At 27.0% G+C, this 24,547-nt stretch overlaps 2 protein-coding genes across 2 annotated transcripts in view; both read left to right on the top strand.

Annotated features, from left to right (window-relative positions):
- Nucleotides 1–10,676: 10,676 nt before the first annotated feature.
- On the top strand, nt 10,677–17,282 carry LOC106790629 (L-lactate dehydrogenase-like). The gene is made up of 7 exons (XM_014755680.1): nt 10,677–10,730; nt 10,810–10,962; nt 11,039–11,156; nt 15,091–15,429; nt 15,896–16,013; nt 16,714–16,846; nt 16,929–17,282. The coding sequence occupies exons 1-7, from the start codon at nt 10,677–10,679 to the stop codon at nt 17,124–17,126; spliced, it is 1,113 nt and encodes a 370-aa protein (XP_014611166.1). The 3' UTR covers nt 17,127–17,282.
- Nucleotides 17,283–20,058: 2,776 nt separating this feature from the next.
- Nucleotides 20,059–24,547, top strand: part of LOC106790628 (L-lactate dehydrogenase A-like 6A) — a 14,857-nt gene continuing 10,368 nt past the window's right edge. The window contains exon 1 of the mRNA XM_014755679.1: nt 20,059–20,214. Within this exon, the coding sequence (XP_014611165.1) occupies nt 20,059–20,214 (156 nt within the window). The remainder of the gene's footprint in view (nt 20,215–24,547) is intronic.

Genomic DNA, 24,547 nt, shown 5'->3' with positions numbered 1-24,547 from the left:
TATTTTTATAGAAAATTCTCTGAATCTATTTTAAAGTTGCTTCAAAGTATAAAAATAAATTTTACTTTAGAAAAATTGAATCAATTTTTATTAAAATAACTTCCAACAAAAATAGATTTAAATGTTAAACGATATATTAAATTTCAATCACTCCTTGCAATCAGATAACATCAAAAAGCTTAATTCTTTAATTCTTATCCAGTGTATTTATTTTTGTTACTACAGTAATAACACTAATACAGTCTCAGAATATTCTGAATATCTTAATGCAATCTAATATTTGCATAATGATACAATACATGGTAAAATAATTTTGTTCATACTCAATGTTATACGAATAAACAGATTACATCATATCTTCTTTAGTTAATTATTATAGTATAACAGCAATATAATATAGTATTTTATATCTAAATAAAAAAAAATTATAGTATAGTAGATATGTTATATACCGCAATATTTAATTAACAAAATTTATCTTTATTGTTCCTATAATAACAGAGACAAAGAGTCTCAAGATCTATAGAATTTTTTAATGTAATCTTATGTTTGCATGAATTTCTAGATAGAACAATTTTTTTGTTGTATTCATGATTACCAACTAGAAGGAATCCTTCGTTAAAGGGGGGGTTAATGGTAACCTTCATGTTGAAAATCGAGCATGAAGAAACCTATGTTAAAGTAAAAGGATAGAATAAGGAGAAAGAAGGGTGGTGTTTGTTCTTATCCAGTAGAACGGACAATAGCATCACCGCCAAGTGTAGCGGACAAACAAATAGCCAATTAAAATTCCGGTTGCACGACGAACATACTTGTATCAGCTGCAGTACTACTACCGACCATTGTGCACCGGAGGCATGCGCTAGTCGATGTCTGGATCGGTTGACTGCAACTCCTACGAGAAGATCGGTTGCTTACGACCAACCTTGCTGAACTATCTTTGTTGTCTGTGAGCAACCGGAGATGCAACTCGTTTGCATCGTCGTTTGGCTAAATCGTACCTATCGACGAGACACTGTTATCGACCAATCTCTTCTACCTTTACCTATTTTCCGTTTCTTATTATCTACTATTTTCATGTCTTTTTAGTATTCTTTATTTTTCTGTTCCAATTAGATTGAAATGATTATATGTCTTTTCAGTTTTTGATTACGATCTGATTCATTATTTAAATTGTTTCAAATTTTTCTTTAATATTGTTAATAAACTTTTAAGGTTATGTAAGATAAGTAATAAAAATTTAAGGAATATAATCTTATCGAATTTTAATAAACTCTTTTAAGGTTATGTAAGATGAATAGTAAAAATTTAAGAAATATAATTTAATCAAATTTTAATTTTAAAAATGTAAGATTATATAAGATACATATAGTACAAGTTTAAGAAATATAATTTAATCGAATGTGACATTTTTATTATGAGAATAAGTCATTTTAGAAATTTTCATAAAAGTTAGAGTAAATGGCACCTAACAACGATAGTACAAACAAATATTTGGAAACATGAAATTAAATAAATAAAATTTGTATTTTTAACAGAGACGGCTTATACGTAAACACTGTGGAACTGTAGAATTCCAAAATTTTCTTGATATATAAATATATTCATTAATGCATATATATTTGCATATATTTAATTTTATCATCAACAATTCTATAGAATTCTATTATTTTCTAAAAAAATAATACAAATCTGTCTAGTAACACTTAGGAAGGCGAAGGACATCAGAAAGATTGCATTTATCATAATGTCATATTGTTAAACGCGTAAGCATAAGCATATCATAATTAAATCTAAAATTAGCCTAATTCGGAATTGTCACTAAATTCTAGAATAATTTAGACACAGGTTTTGCTCAAAATAAAACAAAAGAAATTAATTTTCTTTTTAAATAATTTTGACTAATCGTATAATTTTAACAATAAATAATGATATTTTTTTCATATTTAATTTTAATTTGTTTTTGTTTTGGCCATAATTTTAATATTTTGCCCAAACACATAGGGGAATATGAAAGAATACAGATCAGTTAAGAAAAAACGTTATAACTTGTAAATTTTTGAATATAATTCGGTAATTCGATAAACAGAACTGTTAAAATTATTATATAGGGTGGTAAAGAAAAAGAGTTCAATATTTGAAGAGTTTATAATATTTATCGAGACGAGTAAAAAATATCTCATTAACATAAATACTAAAATCAACCCTTTTGATGTAAATTAACCTTTATTATTTATAAACGTTCGATAACATAAGTAAGTCTCTTGATAACATATTTAATATATTTCATATCTAATCGAATAATTCTGTGTAAATTCAATTTATTACCAAAAGACTCGTTTACGAAATCGAATGTTCATAAATTATAAAAGGTAATTTATATCGAAAAGGTTGCTTTTACGATCCATATTAATTAGACATTCTTTATTCCTTTTGATAAGTACTATAAGCCCATAAAATATCAGACTATTTTTTTTAGCACCTTGTATAGAAAATAAATTATAGTATCATTCAGTAGCTGGTTATAGATATTTCTTATTTAATTGCTTGTTTCGAATACTAGAATTCTTGTTTGCGTTAAATTCATTGTCTTCTGTTGATATCTAGATATGTGTGTTGATAAAAAAAATAAAAAACACATTTAAATAACATCACCTTAAAAAGCAATTTGACATTTTAATTTAAATTTACCCAACATAAAGATATAATTATTAAATAATATTTATAATAACGCTGGAAAAAATTAAAAATAAATAAAAACATCGAAATAAATAGAAAAATAAATAGAAACATTGAATAAGTATTAATAATTAATACTTACGGTCGAAAAAATATCTTCGAAGAAAATTAGATGGAAATGATCAGAAAATAAAAAAAAAGAACTTTTTAATATGCTGCGAACGAAATGAAAAAACAGATGAGCAATAAATCACGCGCCGAATTAGTTCTTTTCAGTTCGAAAATCATGTTTGTACAGGCAGTAATTTTAAAATTGTTAGACTGACAGAGGAATTATTTACCATAACTGTATCAACAGTAGCTACACGTATTTTGAAGGTTGCAACTAATAAACATTGTTTTATCAAATGCAAATAAAATTCTACATGCACGTGCAAGGAGAATAAATGAAACAGATCAAAATCATAAACCGTAAAACGTTTCTATAATATTATGAAATTAACTATGAAATATCTCAAATTATCAATAGAAATCTATAATATTATCTCTCCCATTCCTCTAATTAAATAATACATTTAATAAAACAATCGGAGAAATGAAAAATTGAGAAATGTATCAACTCGCTTAGGGGTATCATCTGATATTAAAGTATTGTACAATTAGTTAATGAATCATTTCTTTTCACCGAGAGGTGTCGTTTTTTTTTTGTTTTTTCACACGTGATTCCTGCCGGACGGTAGTAGGACCCACCAAAAGGTTCGTTCGGACGAGCATTCAATTTTAACGTTAATAATCAGTTAAAAAACAAAAACAACAGAGGACCTTAAACGCAGCCATTTATCAATATCGATCGATATTGCGAATGCGGCTTAACGACGGTAAGATAACATCGTACCTTCCATGCATATCCACTTCGGAGTTATTGAATCGCGTCAAATAATATACGAGCCAATAATGTATGAATAGTCCTGCAATTATGGCTCGGCGATCTTATCTAAGGGCCCGTTATAATTTAGTAATCGCTCATTCTCACCGCACGCAAACGTAAGAGGAAAAATATTATCGAAGAAATAATACATTTAACTTTATAAAAAAATATAAACTCTGTTTCGAACTTATGAACATAGTATATTCCGTATATTCCATCCTCGCATTATTTCTCTTCCCTTCATTATCAACTTTAACGTTCTCACGAATATACATGTTACCGCTAAAGCTTGAAAGCTGTTAATGTGTATATTACTTAGTTAATCTGCAGATTAACTGATTTGATCCGTTAACTTGCTAAATCAAGAGTTTATCACATTTTATGTAGATAATGTGGACATTGACTGCTTTCGTATAGTTAGAGTATCGTTAAAAAAGGTGTCCCTGATGTAGAAATATTTTTACGTCAAACCGTAATAAAATAATACCTTAGTACTGGACAGGGTTTTAGAAAATGTGACTGCAAATGTAAATATACAGACAAATAGATGTGCTTTTCGTAAAAACCAATTTCTATGTAATTCAAAGTGTCACCAATCTTTAGATTTCGCTAATAAACATGCATAATTTTATCATATGATTTGCAAATTCATTTCCTTCATTGTAATGATATTTTAAATCATTTTATTCTTTCTATTACAGTTTTTTAATTGATTGATGATTGATTCTATCAACTAATTTGTTGATTGTTTGATTTTATTAACTTGATTTTTGAGATATCGAAAAATAAATAAATAATATTATGTTAATTTAAGCGTATACAGAAACGTTGCTGTTGTTCCAGTAAAGATTTTATTTTCACTTTAACGAGTGTCTAGTATGTAATATACAGATTATCTAGATTATTTGGGAAATGAAACTATTTTTGGCACTTTAACCAGTTAACTGTGTCGATCATTTTGCAAAGTGCGCCCTAGTGTGTGTCGCGATAATCAAGCGATGACGGATATAGTCGTCAAACACAGAGTAAGTSGCRYTGTTGAAATATTGGGTCAAAAAGACGACTTTATTTTAGAAAATGAATGAATTTATAAGTAATATTTAAACAATGGATCAACGTAAACCTATATTTACACATAATTAACGAAAAACTTAAAAAAAATTAAATATTTAACAAACAAACAAACAAAAATCATCGCAGATGAAGAATCTAATATACTTTGTTTTTTTGGTTATGACACGTCAAGATGAAAATCGGGATAATCAAAGATTTAGTGTCCAACTCAAATTATCTATAATTTTCATTTGTTTATTTCATTTCGTCCTGACCCCATAACATTCTAAACATATTAATATTTACGAATATAATTTAGTTTTCGCCAGAATTACAATTTAAATATCAAATTGTATCAAAATTTTACGCATGACGGATATAGCCGTCAAAACACAAAATTCTGCCATTCTTCCATGACGGATATAGTCGTCAAACACACTTAACTGGTTAATGGATCACCCTGATTAATATGTAAATTATCTAGATAATCTGTAGAATAACTGATTTCTGCACCTTATTGGTAACATATACATTTCCATATATAAATATATACGAATGAGAATAGATTAATTAAATCCCTAAATAGATAAATTCTATTTCGTGATTAGATAACACTTGGTTATATGGCATACAAACGAAGAAACATATTTTTTTTTCTCTGAATTTTTGTTTGCAACAGTGGATTTACAACATAGATACTTAGAATAACGTCAGATTTATTTTCCTCTCACTCTCTATACTCTAAACACACCACATTCAATTAAATTTTATAGATTGACCTAAAATTGTTAATGACAATGTATAAACAGTTTTAAGTTTTCATAGTTTGTTTTACTTGCAATAGCTTGAGATCACTACCCCCCACCCCTTCCACATCGTGTTATAAACAGAGCAAATTAAAACAAATTTTTTTAGATTCGTTAAAACCTTCTAGATATTTTATAGATTCTATAGATCTTTAATTTTTTTTTTAATTAAAAAAGAAAAGACAAGAAATGGTGCGAAATATTCGAACGATAGAAGCCCTATGTACGTGCCATTATTTTAATATAAAATATAAATGTTAACAAAAAATTTTCGTTATATTTCAAAAAATATCGCAAAGATAATCTGTTATAATTTTTCGCTTCTTTTAGTTCGAAAGTCTTATTAAAAATATCTATTCTCCAATCTACTTTTTATTATTTTCTTTTATACATTGACTATATCACAAACCCATATATTTTATCCTCCTAATTGTCGAACTTCTCTCCTGTCTCTCATTTTTTATCTTAACCGATTTAACGAGTCCCTCGTATATACTGAAATATAAGAGCCGATAAGGGTCTATCTCTATCGGCGTATAAATTAATTGAAATTAAGACGAACTACCATTCTCGATAATCATCAAGACATTTCGATACAACGTTCGTTGATTTTAATGATCGTTAAACGACGACTCTTAACCCTATTCGATCGTTTTCGATAAAAGATAATCGACACTACGATACAATTTTTCTTTTCTTTTACGGTTTCTTTAGTTTCACGCTCACAAGCAATCCTTGCGTCGAGTCTTATTACGCTTATCGTCAATTAAAATTACGATTTATGTAGAGATACATAGTTATATATGTTTGTTAATATATATACAGAGTGTACCAAATTAATTTTATTTAACTTGAAATATATTTCTATCATTTGAAAGAAATTCTTAAAAAAATGTTGCACACCATTTGAAGATTATTCTTCATTTTATATAACACATTTTTTAGAAGAATTTTACTTCACTTGAAGTAAGTCATTTTTTATTTTATAACGAAAATTCTTAAAAAGAAAAAATTTACACTATTTCAAAGTCATGTTCGATGTTATGAAAAGAATGTTTAGAAAATAGTTAATGCAATTGATAAGTTAACTTTGATATGTTTGGAAAAATTATTAAGCTTATTTTTAGACCATTTTACAATTATTTTTCGTGAAAAAATATTTCTAAGGAAAAGTTAAAATTTATTACGAATACTTGTAGAGATAGACAGAATTTGTAATTAAAATTATTTTTGACGATTAATTAGATTGAGATTTATGATAAAATCTACTATAAAATCGATCATAATTTGTTTTATTTGTATTTTTAAATTATTAGTTCATCAAATTTTTTCAAATCATGCATATTATTATCTGTTGAGATTTAAGATTATTTTTCTACAAGATTTCAAGATCATTGAGATTTTTTTTAAGCAGAACCATATGATTATTTTGCGTATATAATTTTCTTCTGTCATTATGGATAACAAAAAATTAGAATAACATATTTTTAAATGTTGTAATAAGTTTAAGAGGTATATTTGGAAAAATATTTAATTATTACTCATTTGTAACAAGTGGGTTTTTATGGAAATTTGAATAAAATGTTGGCAAAAAAATATTTATAGTTCCAAACGAATTAAATTTCTATAATAATATTGCTTTCATAAGAGCAGTGACGCATTGCATGAAAAATTTGTGAAAAAAATAATATATATGCGTATGCATTTATACATAAAATATTATTGTAAATATATAGTCCAGTTTGAGTCCTTCATTTATAATTTTATTTACTTACTGAATTAACCAATGAGTAAAATGTAAAATTTTTGAATGAAAAATATTGATAATTCAGAACATAACTTTATTTAATAATAATATAAATTTTCAATAGGTATATATATAAGTAAATCAATATACATTATATAAAGCAATAAACAAAGTATAGAATATATTACTAAAAAATATTAAAAACTTAAAACAATATTTTATGTAATAACAATATACTGATTCCAAAATAATTATAAATAAATATATAAATATGTAATATACACATGGGATGCAAGTGTAGTGTATAAGATAGTGAACAATATATTTTCTTTTATTTAGAAATGAATAATATTAATTTTATGCGTTATTACTGCATTTTTTACAAATCATCACATTTTTACAAATTATCGAATGCGGTTATTTAACCGCTCGAGGTAGGTTTAGTATTAATAAAGCTAGTGTGTTGATAGACGGTGATATTATAAAAGTAACGAAACACGATAACGAACCGGATTGACGAGACGATATAACAGAGATATTTAACGTAAATGTTTTCAATAATTTTGAAAGTATAAAGTAGTGATACGACCAATTGAATATGGAAAACTCAAAATGGAAATACGAGAAATTGTCGATAATTACGAACCGAGAGCAGTTAAGAGGACTAATATAAAAACACAGCTAACAATAATATAAAAGATGATACACCTGTGTATTAGCCTCCTTGTAAATTAGCAACAGCACAGCATGAGATAGTAAACCAACAGATAAAAGTATGGAAGCGAAAGGGAAGTGTATCCGAGTATGCGAGTCCATTAGTCTAGTGTTATTTAAAGAAAATAATTTTGAAATTGCTAAAGCGATTGCATCATATCATTTAACAAAAAGATAATCCAATAAAATATTAGTATTAATATAATTTTATTTATTTTTGTTAATAACTTTTGTAAAAATGTATTTCTTTTAGATGTACGAATATTCTTGCTCTATACTAAAATTAAACGTTATTTCCTATTTTCGTTAAACCTATGTTTCTGACAATTATCAAAAATATAAATACTATTTTGTTCAATAAATAAGAATTTCTTAACTCAACTCTAAATAAATATACAAAGCAATCATATTTAAAAAAAGTAGGATATTTGAATATTAAAGCGAGGTATTGTATACCCAATAATAAGTTCAATGTAACAGGATATTCAATGGTAGCAAAGTTTAATTACATACCCAAATACAGCATAACTATATGGTATATCCTATAATAAAGACAATCTAATTATATTCCAAATAGTAGCCTAACCATATAATATTATAGATTCAATAATATTAGATATACATCCCAATTAATATATAATATTTAATAGTAGATGCAGTTCATTGATACATCCAATAGTAAATATAACCTGATAAAATATATTCAATAATAAGTTAAACTCAATATAATATACCCAATAGTAAACAGGATTGGATAGTATAGACAGCATGAATAGTATATACATCATATAATTATATATCCAATATAATTTCTTAACTCAAAAGTGTATCAAATGGTAGATGAAACTCTATAATATACTCAGTGATACAAATATAATATATCCAATAGTAGCCTAATCCAATAGAATACTGAATAGTAAATGCAACTCAATACACAATAATAAGATGCAAGCTAATACAGTATATCAAATTGTAAATGCAACTCAATATAACATATATAATTGTAAATGTAACTCAATATAACATATATAATTGTAAATGCAACTTAGTATAGTATATCCAGTAGTAAATTCATCTTAACAGTATATTCGATTATAGAAACAATCAAATACAGTATATGCAGTAATAAATGAATCTTATTATATATATCCAATAGTAACCTAACCTAAAGGTATACAGAATAGTAAATGCAACTCAATAGTAATTGTATCCCAATACAGAATAAGCATTATTACATACAATCCAATAACATATTCAATATTCAAAACTAACTTTTAGGAAACGTTCCATCTGTCATTAAATTTACTGGTTTAATTATAATGTAGTTGTTCAAAGTGCTGTTTTATATAATATAAAAAAGAAAAACGAATATGTTATAAATAATAAAATAAATTGGTACACCCCGTATATCTCTAAACATGATTTTATTCTTTAATTACTCTTGCTCTAGCAAGGCGAGGAGTAAAATAACACGATAGAGCGTGGAAATCGGCTAACAGGTCATTCCCATTTTGAAAATAACATATATTAAAGACGTTGGGCATGTATAAATGTTAGTGTGTATAAATCCGCATGCGTGGGTATATATATATTTATCTATACGAGTAGAAATCTATGTATATATATGTGAGGCAACCCACAGCGTTGTACCTGCGGCTCCCGAGGCGACTACCTGCGGCTAATTTACAGCGAACCAAGCGGATAACTTTCATCCTTATTCTCATCCCGCTTAAGGTTTTCCACTCTTCTCTTAAGTTCTCAGTCTTTCTTACTTAAACGTTCTCTCTTCGTCTTTCTCGCACCGGGAAAGATCATGGAAAAAGTAGTAACCTCGTGCTATTGTGCGTGGGCGATCTGAAACTACGTTCCTTGGTTATCTTCTCTTTCAGTTTACTATGAAATTGCACTTTACCGTTTGCTTCCGAAAAAATTGATGGCGTTTAATGAAATTGATGTTAGTAGTCTACGTACTTTGGAATGATGAAGGAATAATAATAATAATGTTTAATAACATGATTTAGTGGTAATTGTAAAACACATATAATCATGTACGTGCGTATTTGATTAGCCAATAAATTGTAGTTTATTAGTAATATGTAATGTGAATAAATAAAATGATATATAGTCATTTTGTTATTGTAAATTTTTTAATATTTTCATTGAAATAAATAACAATTCATTTCATCGGTATTGTTATAATAATGAAATTATGTTTACTATTTTATATTTAAATAAAAAACTATAGTATTATTGTTTATATTCTGAAAATTTTATCATTACTGACATATTAACCGAACGCATACAGGTATCTAATATAAAATAATAAATATACGGCAAACAGGACTTATATTGATAAACCTATTAATTTAATATTATTATAATAAATACAGTTAATAAATAAAATACTACAACTAACACATTCAGCAATATTTATACAAGGTTCAATATTTTATGGGTAATCTTAGTGACCTGTTCATTCGTCCATGAAATCTGTTATAACCTATTCCAATTTCATTTATTTATAACTTTGTAATAAATCATTTTTAAACGAACTTTAAATAACATTTTATTTTTATTTGCACTTGTAGAATATCTTCTTACAATTTAATTGGTAAATCTCTACGTCTACATAAAAATAATAGCAATCTATTACAACACTAATAATTATAATTATTATAGTATTATCATTTGTAATTTCAGATTTGTTCAATCAAACGAGATGGAAAACAATAATAAAAAAGAAAACAACATGACTAACAACAAGACCAATTCAAAAGCACAAGATGATAGTGAATGTGACGATGTAAATGATACTCATAAGTAAACCCATACAATACACCATAATATTCGTTCATCCCCTTTTATTGATTATTTCGTTGTAGGTCGACCAAATACCAATTACAACAACCAGTACAAAAAATGCTTTAATAACGACCATGCTTGGCCCATGTGAAGTGTATCCCCATCGCGTAAAAGTATCTATCGTTGGGGTTGGAAAGGTTGGAATGGCATGTGCAATCGCAATTCTCATGAGGGTTAGTATACCCTATTAAATCGAACCCCCTACTTGTAAACACTCGATAGCAACGTTTTACCACATTTGGTTTACAGAGAATTGCGAGCGAGGTATGTTTATTCGACAAAGATGAGAATAGGGCTAAAGCTGAGGCTGAAGATATTCGTCACGCTGGGATTTTTCTAGGAAACCCTCTAGTGACCGGTACTTCAGGTAGGATTTCTTTGATTATCATAACAATTAAGACACTGTTTCTAATTTTTAATCTAAATCTATTTTAACACAAAATTTAAACTAGAATTATATTTCAAAAATTTATAAAATATTTTCTGTTAATTATCCTTGATAATTGCAAAAAATGTGTTTTAGAAAGATAAATGTTACACTTTAATACAATATTTACAATATTTTTATACAAAACAATATTTATGTTAAGAATTATTTTTAAAAATAAAATTTTATTATTTTGTTTTTTAATTCTTTGTTCACATACACAATAACAAAACTATTTCGTATGCATACCTAATAAATCCATAAAAATGTAATTTCCTTTTATTATTAAAAAAAAAAAAAAATAGAAAAACAAGTAAAATAATGTAAGTAAACTTCTACGTATACATAAGTCGACATATTATGAGTCACTGAAAATTTCTCACGTAGCGTCACAGATTAAATCATATATCAAAATACGAATTTCCAAAAGTGCATATTTCCTAAATGACTCAGAGATCAAAGTCTCAGAACTATCTAACATTAGTCACTAACTAAATTCACCTAAATCTATAAAGAAGAATAACTGATCAAAGAAAAATTGACTACCTTGATCACGGCTCGTTGATCATCATCATCATCAACATCATAAGAACGATCTACGTATATAAAACGTACGATCTATAGAACGTTCTATCTGATCCAAGAGACAGAAGAACAAATTCCCGAAATTTTAGATTGATATGTCCCGACTGATGAGGCCCGGCGTGCGTCGTGATCATCGTCCCCGATCGGATGCCCATTTTAAAAGATGACCCGTCGCATTGGCTTCTACTCGTCATGGGGACCCCTGTCAACGTGCACTGGCTCAGAAACGATGCTCGTTGAAGAGGGGAAAGGGCTATGGGGAATAGTAGGGGGAATGAATTTTTGGTTGTGGAAGCGAGTTTCAAGATCCGGATCCTCTCTCCGAGCCTGCCTGTCCCTTTAATCTCGGTTCTCATCTACATTGCCGCTTGCTTACACGCGGCACAAACCCCCTGACGACGGCAAAGCGTTACACTCGAGCTTTCCACGGACAAGCTCGTAAATTTCATACTACTCTTATTTATCTACCTCAGGATCGACATCACGATATGTTTTTAGGATTTCTCTTTATGGGATTCTTCTTTCCTTGTCTCTTTCCTTCTTTCTCTACTGTCTCTTGGGTTCTTTTTTTTTGTTTTTTTTTTGTTTTTGTTCTTTTTTATTTCCCATTTTATTTTTGGTAGTTCGTAGAGTTGTGTATGCGGTTGAAAAACGGGACGGACACGTTTTATTGTGACTCTTTTTTGAATTTTAGCATCTCCTCGTGTAACCACGATTTGTTGGCTTTCATTCGAATTTATAATAAGATCTAACGTAAGTTTTTTATTTGGATGGGAATGGGTTTAGATTTGAGGTTAGGAAATTATAATATAAATACTTTGATGAGGCCTGTTTAATACAGGGAAAGAAATGTTGTTAAAATATTTAGAGCTAATTTATAACTTCCTACAAAATTTATTATGATTTCAAGGATGAAGGAAAATAAAAAATGAGTATTTTGATAAATTATTAGAATAAAAAGAAATTACTAAGAAATTATAAAATTAAGTTACCATTTGAAGCATAAACGGGTTTTTAAATATACGTATGCTTAGAAATTTTGTATTTCAAATATACCAGAAAATGAACATTTTAAAATATAGAATAGATTCTATTTTTTAAAGAATGAATTTAAATTTGAAGTATGGAAGCTACAAAAATGTGTACTTCGAAAAGTCTTTGTGTAGTTCAATGAAATAATATTCCTAAATTTCTAATATGACCTGCTTGCTATTATTTTAATCAGTTAGCTGTTGTGTTCTTTTAAAAAATTTGTATACCTAAATTGTATCGTTAATAATGAAGCGATTAGGAGTATATTCGTCAAGTATAGCATATATATGTAGCTGTTTTAATATTGAATTAAATTATAATCAAGAGATTGTTTTTTATTTTTTTCTAATATCATTAATTTTATTACTAACACTTATTTATTAATTTAAACATATAGCTTGCTTATTAAAAAAAAAAATAAAACAATTACTTAGAAAAATGATTAGTTAGAAATTTAATCTCCTGTGGTTTAATGATATTGAATAATACACGGTACAATACTTGATGGTACTTCGCAATATATAACAAATTTTTATTTGATCCTCCCATCAGAATCAATTTATAAGATCCCATTTTTATTTGGGGATTTTATTAGTCGACAAAAATTTGAATTACTTTCGTTGCTATTAAATTTTAATGATTATTATAAATTCCAAAAAGTAAAAATATATATAACAGATATAATAAAACTTAAAATTTATTTTTCGAAGAACGAATGTTGATTTAAATAAAAAAAAAATATAAACCCAAAACATGAATACTTCAACGAATCTTGTTAGTTTCAGAAGAAAAGAGCTTATCCGAGTAGAGTAGTTTGTCGACACGCTGAGATCTTGTTTTTACGTAACAATTACCGCAAAGAAATGTAACGCGGCGACCTTTTTTTTACGTCCTTACTGTATTATCTGTAACAACATCGTTCTCAAAAATCTTCCTTTCGGGAAGGAGATACAAACTACCGTTATTCAAAGTAACTTTGTCATTTTTATAAATGTGTTAACACGTATGTGTATTTTTCTTCTCGAACATTCGTGCTGGAATCGTCCACTTGGCACGTCTTTATCGATGGATCTTACCGAGAAAAAATTTTTAAAGGAAAGATTTTCTGATCTTTTCAAACATATTGTATTTTGCCTGTTTTCCAAGAAGCCAATGATCGTGCGATTGAATAAGACGTTTCGAAAAAAGACATTTCTATAAAAGATTGTTAGATTTTAACTATTCGTTCCTATTTTCATTTATATTGCAATGAATAACCAACAATGTGACATCATTTTTACGATCAGCGGACTCATTCGTATGATTTCCCCCCTGACTGTATACATATATTTATATATATGATATATTAATTATATCATTATTTATTTTTATTTGCATATTTATTAATTGGATTGATCAATAAGTAAAACATAGACATTTTTAATAAAAAATATTAAAAATTCTGAACATAATTTCGTTTAATTGAAAGGTACTGATTTTTAAATAATCATATATAAGTAAAAATAAATATTTAATACATATATAAATATTAGGTTGATGAGCGGATTTATAAATAATGTCAGAGTTTTTAATATTTTATATTTTAATATATATAACAGTATATATATATATAGAATTAGTATTATGTATTGGAAAAGCAAATACTACCTATTAATGATTCAAAATGTATACTTAATAGAATAATAAATCTGATTAAAATAAATACAAATAAATAACATAAGAAATAATATATAGAAAGCACTTACAACGCAATAGTTGCAAACTCCAATAATATAACCAATAATAATAATAACAATCAAATAATATACGGAATAATAAATGCAATGCAATACAGTACATTATCCAATAATAAGATGCAATGTATAGTATATATTATAATATAGTATATTCAATTGTATTATAAATCCCATTAATATACCTAATGGTAGAAGCAATAAAATCTAGTATTTAATAAGAGATTAATAAGAGATTAATCCAATAATATAGCCAATTGTAACAGTAATCTAACTAATATTCAACAATAACATAACCCTATAATATACTCAATAATAAATGTAACCAAATATAGTATATCTAATAATGTGAATTCAGCTTAATATAATATACCCAATAATAAATGCAATCCAATAAAATATATTCATATATTATTATCAATAATAAACAATGAAACTCGTTAATTATATTCAATATACATATACACACACATAAATATATATATATACAATATTAATTAAAAATTCAATCTGTTTTTTTGCAGACGTAAGCATGCTGCAAAAATCTGCTGTGGTGATTATAGCCACTCCAGAAAAACATTCAAATGAAGAACCAAACGTGAAAGATAACTTGGAGATTTTTAAAAAGATCATACCACCAATAACGAAATTCGTTTGCAATGCAGTTTTATTAATAGTGACAGAACCAGTTGATGTTATGTCTTACATTGCCTTCAAATTTTCCAAATTTCCTCCAAATCGTGTACTTGGTACTGGAACACTTGTTGACAGTGCCAGATTTCAAGATAAAATTAGCCAAAAAATTGGAATAGCACGGTCTTCTGTTAACTGTATGAGTATTGGTGCACATGGAAACACGTCTGGTATATCATTTTAAATCATAATTTATAATTTATTTCGAACTCTATTAATATACTAAATTTTGTTAAATAAACTTATTGACTTATTGCATTATGATCATTTCTAACATGATACTTAATTGTAATGATTATAATTAATCACAGTAATGATTGATTAATTAGCAAAAATTTTATTATAGCATAGCTTTAAAATAAATGCTAATTTAATTAATAAGAGAATCAATTTCAAATAATTTTGCAATCAATTTGTTTATATCAATGATAAAATATTAAAATTAGAAACAGAATATATAATAATTAATAGAAAATTAACAAAGATTAAATTTTGATAACAACGATAAAATTAAAAATAAATTATAAACAAAGATAAAATCTACCATTTTTCCAATAAACAAAAATAATAATTATATTGTAAAAAATTGATACAATGACGTATCTATTAATAAATAAATATAACATTTTTTTATAGTTCCAGTTTGGTCAAGCATTAATGTAGCAGGTTTAAAATTACGAGATATAAATCCTCGAATGGGTGATAAAGATGATCCAGAAAAGTGGTACGAAGTTACAGAATCAGTTCATCAAAGGTATTCATTTTTCTTTCTCACACTAACTACATACTCAAATTAACTGCAAAAGTATGATATTTATTGTATTTATTTTTACTAACTTCAAAAATACTATATCTATTTACTCGTAATAAAAACAAAATTATTATATTTACCAACCTAAGCTAACTGCAGAGGTATTATTTCCCTACTCATATTAATTACAAACATACTGCATATCAATTGCAAAAATATTATACCTATTTACTTTTTATAAATTCTCATATCAACTGCAAAAAATATAAAATCTACTTATTTATACTATCCAAGTTCTCATACTAACTACAAAAGTGTTACACTTATTTACTCATACTAACTGTGAAATTCTTACATTTGCTTGTTCACACTAATTACAAGATTATTTCATCTATCTATTAACTTTAATTAGACAATTACATATATTTCTTCATACTAATTGCCAAAATAGTATTGCTTCCTTATATTAATTACATAAATATTACATTAACTTATTGTTACTAATATAAATACACATACAATATCAAGTTATATTTTTTAAATATTCACCAGTTTTATCCCATAAAAAAATAAAAATAAAAATTATTACAATTTATTTACTCATACTAACTAATTATAAGTACATATATTAATAACTTCAAATCATATATATATTTATCTATCAATTTCATTATAAAAACTAAAATAAAAATGGTCTTTTCAGTGATGCAGTATTAAACCAAATGAAAGGTGACAAGGGTCCAAATTGTTGGGCTACTGGTATTTGCACAGCAGAAATCGTTGATGCAATAATCAGAAACACAAAAGTCGTTTTACCAGTTTCTACGCATATACGTGTAAGAAAAAAATAAACAAATCTCCTATTAACAATATATCCTTATATACAAATAACTATTTAAAAAATATAAACATTTGTAGAGTTGTAGCCACAGTATGGACAAAGATGTTTACATGTCAGTACCCTGTGTGATTGGCCGAGAAGGTGTTCATTGTACCGTACGACAAAAATTAACTGATCAAGAAAAACTTGAAGTTCAAGCATGTGCTGATAGTATTAGAAACACATTACGTGAATATGGTGTTCTACAGGAAGTTAGTGAAGACGTTGAGAAGTAGAATAGATACAGGAAAACTTCTACAAGACCATGAATCACCGGAAACAGTTGAACTCGCGAAACGATCAAGCTGTGATATAAATGTCAGAAAAAGAAAAAACACAAAAAATAGAAAGTAGCGTTAGAGAAGTTGGTAACCGGTTTTCTAACGTTTGTATATTTGATTGGTAGAGTAAATGATAGTAGTCAAACTCAAATTTTTAGTGAACTGTATTACTAAACGAGTTAAATTATCTAAGGAAAGTCACACTTACCAAGAGTTTCTGCTTCATATTTACGAGATAAAAAAAATTCCGTTCGTTGTTAGCTCGGTGAAGCGAAGCGAAAAGCGAGAATTACGAAAGAATCCTATAAAGAAATGTTGTTGACTTTAAGGATAACGTTCCTGATGCTGTTGCAGTCATGGACTCAAGTTATTTATATAAAAATACTCCTTTCATATTCAAATTAGATATGTCAACAATTATCGTATATTCCTAATTTTCATTACCTATATACAATATATATATATGTATATTCAAATATACTGGGTGAGTCAATAAAAACTACTATCTAAAATAACTCGTTAATTATTAATTTTTATCCCACAAAATTATTTAACTATTATTTATAAAATCAATCATATCTGACGGATGAAAAAGAAATTTGAACATGTATAATACATTCCATTTAGATTTGTATGAAAAATCAAATTATCCGTTATAAAAATTCATAAATAATTTTGAATTGAAACAATTGATTATATAAAAATTGCTATATATTTGAAGTATTATAAAATATATCACAAAAATTATATATAGAACGAAAATGATCAAAAGTGTGTTAAAATATTTGAAATACTATGTTGTTAGTGTGAACTGCATGCAGCTGGAGGTTTTGAATATTTTGTTTTTTTTTTTTTTCTTTTTATAGAAACTTCAACGTTTTTCGTATAATACGTATTGCATGTGCAACTGTATATGTATACAAAAAATAAACTTCTCCCCCGCAAAAAGTATCATCGATCGGTTATAAGAAAGAGTGCGTGCCATCGGCAGCTGCAACATCGCACAGGTGGGACGCGTTGTTTTCGAAAACATTATGGAAACTTAATTTCCATATGTCTTGCTATTTTTAAAAATATCTTCCACGATCAATAGCTATCGATTACCTCATCCCCCTTTCCCCCACCCCTCCTCACAACCCTTATTATAAATAATAATATATTATCATAAAAAAATCCTAATATAAATTATAATAAATTAATAACGAATTTCTTTATAGAGGATATTTTAGAATAAAAGGAAAATATTTGATGACAGACTAAAGCATGTAATAACAATAAAAAATAATTCAATAAGTATCACTGCAATTTATTGTTAATTATACAATGGGAGAGACAAAAGTATTCGTACAGTAAGTAAATGAAAAGATAAAGAGATCTGTGTGTATTTTCTTCATTATTATTTTGTAATATAATATATATGTTTGCATGTTACGCACTAATATTAATAATTAGTAATATAAATAAACAAAAGTTAATTATAGTATTTTTTAACTTACAAGATATCTTGTTGTTGCATTTTTTTGTTGAAGTTTTCTTGTTCAGTAGTATGATCACTGAATTGGATCATTTTTCGGGCTAAACTCCAGTATTCTATATTTTAAGACAATTAGTATGAAGTTTTTTCACTTCGAAATAACCCATTTTCTTTATAATTTCAATAAGTATGATATTTTATCTACACCTATTACTTTATGACAGTTTAGGTGTTTAATTGCAGACCTTATTTTATCTTTCAATAGCAACTTCCCGATGAGGTAGTCGAAAGAATGCAGTTGCGTTTGCTGTATAAGGATAAGTAAAAAGCGAGTGGCAATAATTTTTCTAAATGTTAATAATGTCATTGATCTATCTAACTGTTTTTCCAATAGCATTTTCGATAGCCCAGGTTGTTGTTTTAAACTGATGTATAAACAATTTTATGTTAACTACTTGTAGATGATTTCTGATTTTTCCGAGTAATATTCTAAATCCTCACAGATGTTATTATATGTACTACTAAGCGTACTGTACGTTAAAAATGGCTGAAAGAATGTTTATAATTAAAGTTCCTAAAAAATAAATCAAATATTGTGATGTAAAATATAATACGAAGTTAGTAATATTTAGGGAAAAACAATTAAAAAAATTTAAATATGATATTAATTAGAAAAACGAATTATCATTCTAATATTTATGGTAAGTGGTTCTTGCAATGGAAATATATACTTTGCATACACATAATCATGAAGTATGATGAAATTACATGTAATTAATTAAATTATTAATGAGATCCCTGAGCTTGATGCTGCAGAACTAAATACGGTTGATATAATATTATTTTAAAAATATTAATTTGAATATAAATTTTAAATATATAAATTCATTCAAGTCCTTATGTTTTAAATATAAATTTTAAGGTTATCTATCGAACTATTCAGACAGTAGAGTAAAAACATATACACAGATACATGTATACATTTTTATAAGAATCGTTAAGATCAAAATCGGTTTGAGAATATCTTAAATAGTTTCGAAGATAATTATCTGTTACAGTTTTCATTCAACAGTGATCATTAAAAAAAAAGAAAAAAAATCTAAACAAAAAAGAAATAGTTTTCTAATCTCAAGATAGATACCTCAGATAACCTTACGACGACAAACTCGGATTTAATTTCAAGTCGTAAATATATAAGATACGAGTATAACGATATCTCGAAAGTTTTTCATTGTTTTAACCTTTTAGTATTTTGTGTAAAATTAGATAGTATTCAATTAATAATAATATTAAAAAATTATAAGTGTGTGTCTAATCATGATTTAGATTTTATTTAGCTTTTTTTAATATATCATGATATCGATAAAAAAAAACTTACAGTGAAGAAACAGTAGCCTAACTTTCACAATAAAAATGACTGAAGGAAAACGAAAATACGATACCAAAAACACAGCATCGTTCTTGTTAACTAAACGTGCAGATTATTTTCCAGACGATCATAGGGTTAAGATCGTTATCGTTGGTAGCGGTCATACTGGAGTTGCTACGGCAATTGCTATTCTATTTAAGGTATTTCAATTATAAAATAATTTCTATTTGACAAATACACATATATATGTAATTTAAGAAATGTTGTTCCTACAAATTATTCCTCAAAATATATAAATTTTTAAACCTCGTATAAAATTAAAATTATAAACAAGTTATAATATAATTTTATTTAAATCGTATTGCTTTATACTATATTATTTTTTTTTAAATAACAATATTTTTGTAAATATATTTTAAATTAAAATTCATATGAAGGTAAAATTTAATTAATTTGCCCCCAAAAATAAATCAAAAATATAAATATTATTTATTATAAATTTAAAATTTAACAAACTATACAATATATGAAGTGTCAAAAAACGAGTTTTTCTTACATTTATTTTTTAACGGAGATTTCAAGATCATCGGTATTTTTTTTTTCATGAAAATCTATAATTTCTTTTTATATAAACTGACTTCTGATGTCATTTAAAATAAAAAAGTAATCGAGTACATTGTTGACAAAATATTAGAGATTTGTGTATGGATATTTTTAACAAATTTTAAATAATTTACGCAATTGAAACAATAGATATATCTATTTTTTTTACTGAAGCTAGAAAATAATATTACACAATTAGAGTGTAGAGACAAAAACTTTAAGATAAACTAAATATTTACGATCATATTTTTTGCTTACTATTTAGATGCAACATATACATTATTGCAGAAGAATATTTTTTTTAATCTGGTAAAAATATTTTTCTGATAAAAATCATTTTTATCGTCATATAACAAGCACTTTGAAATAGTGAAACTTGGTATTTAATTGAGTATGCTTTTTATATAACACCAAAATGACAAAAATGTTTCAAGTGATAAGGTTAGGTTGTTTATCCAGTTTTTAATCTCATATATGAGTTTTGTTTTATAATTATAATTTAAATCAAGACTCATATAACGAAAAGACCGATCAATATTATTTAACGGCTCGCTAATGACTAGATACGCCATATACAGGGTGTCCAGTAACAAAAGGTAATTCTATAATACATGAAAATCTAAAAATGGAAAATGTAGAATAAAATGTAGAATAGAAGGCTTTGTTATAAAAAAAAAAATAAGTTTAAAAATTATTAAATACACATGCACTTGATTCAGTTTCAATTCAACGAATATTACTATTTTATTTTGGGATATTTCTGAAAACATTTCAATATCTTTATAAACATTTTCAATATAATGATATTTCAGGTATCAGTTCTACTTTTATGCTTATCAAACAAGGGTTTTAAATTCCGGTATTGTAATTCAGTTGAGTGCACAAGTACTCGATAAATTTTCAAACTTATTTTTTTTTAAAAACCAAACCTTACATGAACAAATTTTATTCTATTTAGTGATATAATTAGTTCTCGTTGTTTACTAATAGAGGTCAGTAGTGCTATTTTAATATGGCCGAAAGTGACCATTATGTATATAAAAGTACTATTAATGAGCTGTTAATATCATCAGTATGTAACATTAGATCGAAATGCAAATAACATAACTTTTGATTGCATCGAGGATATCCAGTTTCGTACGAAAAAAAGTATGAAAATCATTATTTTTCTTTTTTCGCCTCGAAAAATTTATTGCTGAAAGTCATCGTTTACTGGTGGAGACATAAGTCCCCATGCTTTATCTGAAACAACATGTATAGATTTGTTTAGAAGATTTATGGATACAGATTTTGATGTGAATGACAAAGAACGTCCTGATCAGTAGGAAAAGTTTGAATACGATGAATTAAAAGTATTGTTGGAAGAAGATTCATGTCAACAAATTCAAAGAGTTTTCGGAAACATTAAATATCGATAAGTCAAATCGTTAGCAAACGTTTAAAAAAGCAATGGAAATTATTTAAAAGTTAAGAAACTGAGTTCAAACTGAGTTGAAGGAGGGAAACATTGCTAAACGTTGACTCATTCCTGAATTGTTACTTCAAAAAGGGAACTTGTTTTTGCATCAAACTATGACTAACGATGAAAAATGAACTTTTCATGACAATTCTAAGCAAAAGATATTATAAGTACGTCCCGGAGAGCCGTCAACACCAACACCACAACAGAATATTCATGAAAAGAAGATCATGCTGTGCATTTGGTAGGATTAAATCGATGTAGTGTATTATGAGCTGCTACAAGTAGGTAGATTTGTATAATCGTTCGATCATCGTTTCCTTTTTGAACACCACTCGAAAGCTATTGAAATTGATTACAAATAAACTGATGTAATCGAAACATGAATATTCATACATGATTTTAATAAACTAGAAAAAAGTAAATGAGAGAGAAATAATCAAAGGAATAAAGAAATTAATCATTTGACTGCTGTGGACGCATATATGCGTTTGGTAAAAGTTGTCAATAATGTTGCTTTGCGTATTGATTATTGTTTTTAGTCTTGTCACATAAAAATTATATAAGAAAAATTCAAAATAAATATTATATATTATATATAAAATATTAAAAATATTATATATAAAAATATTATATAAAAAAAAACGTTCATTAATAAATATAATTTATTATTAGATCTAATTAATAATATCAATGAATGGAAAAAATCGCACTAATAATAAACTCATCTCTACAAAACACTTTAGCTAAAAATATTCAGTACTCAAAGGATCAAAACAGAGAGAGAGAGAGAGAGACAGAGAAAGTTGGATGACTTCCAGGGAGTTTACCGCAACAAGTTGTACAATCTAAACGTAGACACAATGTGAATGAGACAGTGTTCTCGCCCACGTATTGGCTTGCAACGTGATTCGTATTTGTTCAAGGTGGAATCATCGATAAGAAAGACGACAAAAGAAAAGATAAAGAATAAGAAGAATAAGAAGAATTAAAAAAAGAGGAAGAACAAGAAAAAAGAAAAGAAAAAATAGAAAAAAAAGAAAAAGAAGAAGAAGAAAATAGACAAAAAAGTTAAGAAGAAGAGAAAAAAAGAATCAAAGTTGCTTCACGTTGACGTGAATCTCACGAAGGATAACTTCAAGTCGTTGTTAACTACAAAGGATGAGCAAAGTACAAGGAACAACCTTTCCTTATACCACGTGTCTTTTGGTACACCATCTCTTTCCAATTCCTTTATAGGATAATTCATAAATGCATGTCAATACTTCCGGACAAAAATGTATATGTTACCGGAATAGTGGAAAATCCGGCAATGCTAGTAATTCCTAGACATTGTCAACAATGCAAAGCGTTTTTCGACAAAGTCGGAAATAGAAGAATTTTTACGGACTTTTCCTAAGCATTGAACATAATACTTAGGCATTCTATAGAACATCAAATGTTACTTAGGCAATATTGAAAAGAATACATCATCGGAAAACAGGCACACACAGCATACACAACCCCCCCTCCCCACAAACAACCCACACCCCGCTCCCACACACACACACAAAAGCCAGCATGGTGCGGGTTGTTGAGACTGTGCGTTCGCTATACTATGCATACCTCTATAAAGTGAAATTTAGTCAATGCTGGTGTGTTATTATGTAGGAGCCACTGTTACTTATCGTAAGAGAAGATTATATTACGTTTAGACAGATATTCATAGAGATTACCATGGAAAATTTGTATCTTTTGTTCCTATCGTATCGGAAGATAAACAGACTTGCAATTAGAACAAAATGTATTATACCTGCATTCTATTGAAAATCATTCGAAGAGAAGAGTAAAAAACAAATATTTTTTTAAATATTTAAACACTTTGACTGCTCCGCGAATTTTTGTGTGCGGATTTTTATACGCGGGTTTATAAGACTGTGCGCACTTGTAGAAATTGGAACTTATTCTATACCGGTGTGTTAGTATGTAGGGTCCACTGTTAATTTCATAGAGATTACCATGGAAAATCTGTATCTTTTGTTCCTTATCGTATCGGAAGATATATAAGCGGGTTTAGAACGAAATATTTTATATCTGGTTTTTTACTTTACCGGTTCCTCATTTGTCATTATCAAGAATTTCTAGGAAATGTGAGAAATATGAATATATTTCCGACTTTGTCAAAAAACGCTTTCCACTGAAGATAATGTCAGGGTATTGCTAACATTGCCGGATTTCCCACTATTCCGGTAGCATATACACTAATATTAATAAGAAATCATCAAATGAATTCATCATTTCATTACATTTTATTTCGTTACAGATAATAAAGATAATAATCAATTTATATCAGCTTAAATAATAATAGATAAATAATACAAATTTTAAGTTATAGTAAAATAATATTTTTATAAATAAAATTGAAAAATGAAATAAAATAAACGTTAACATTAAATACAATTACATTTAAAGTAATACTCTCTCTCTCTCTC

Source organism: Polistes canadensis, unplaced genomic scaffold (assembly GCF_001313835.1).
Source record: "Polistes canadensis isolate GaletaPanama2010 unplaced genomic scaffold, ASM131383v1 scaffold_251, whole genome shotgun sequence".
Classification (NCBI taxonomy): Eukaryota; Metazoa; Arthropoda; class Insecta; order Hymenoptera; family Vespidae; genus Polistes; species Polistes canadensis.
Note: the sequence above shows the minus strand (reverse complement) of the source record. Positions and strands in the feature narration are given on the sequence as shown.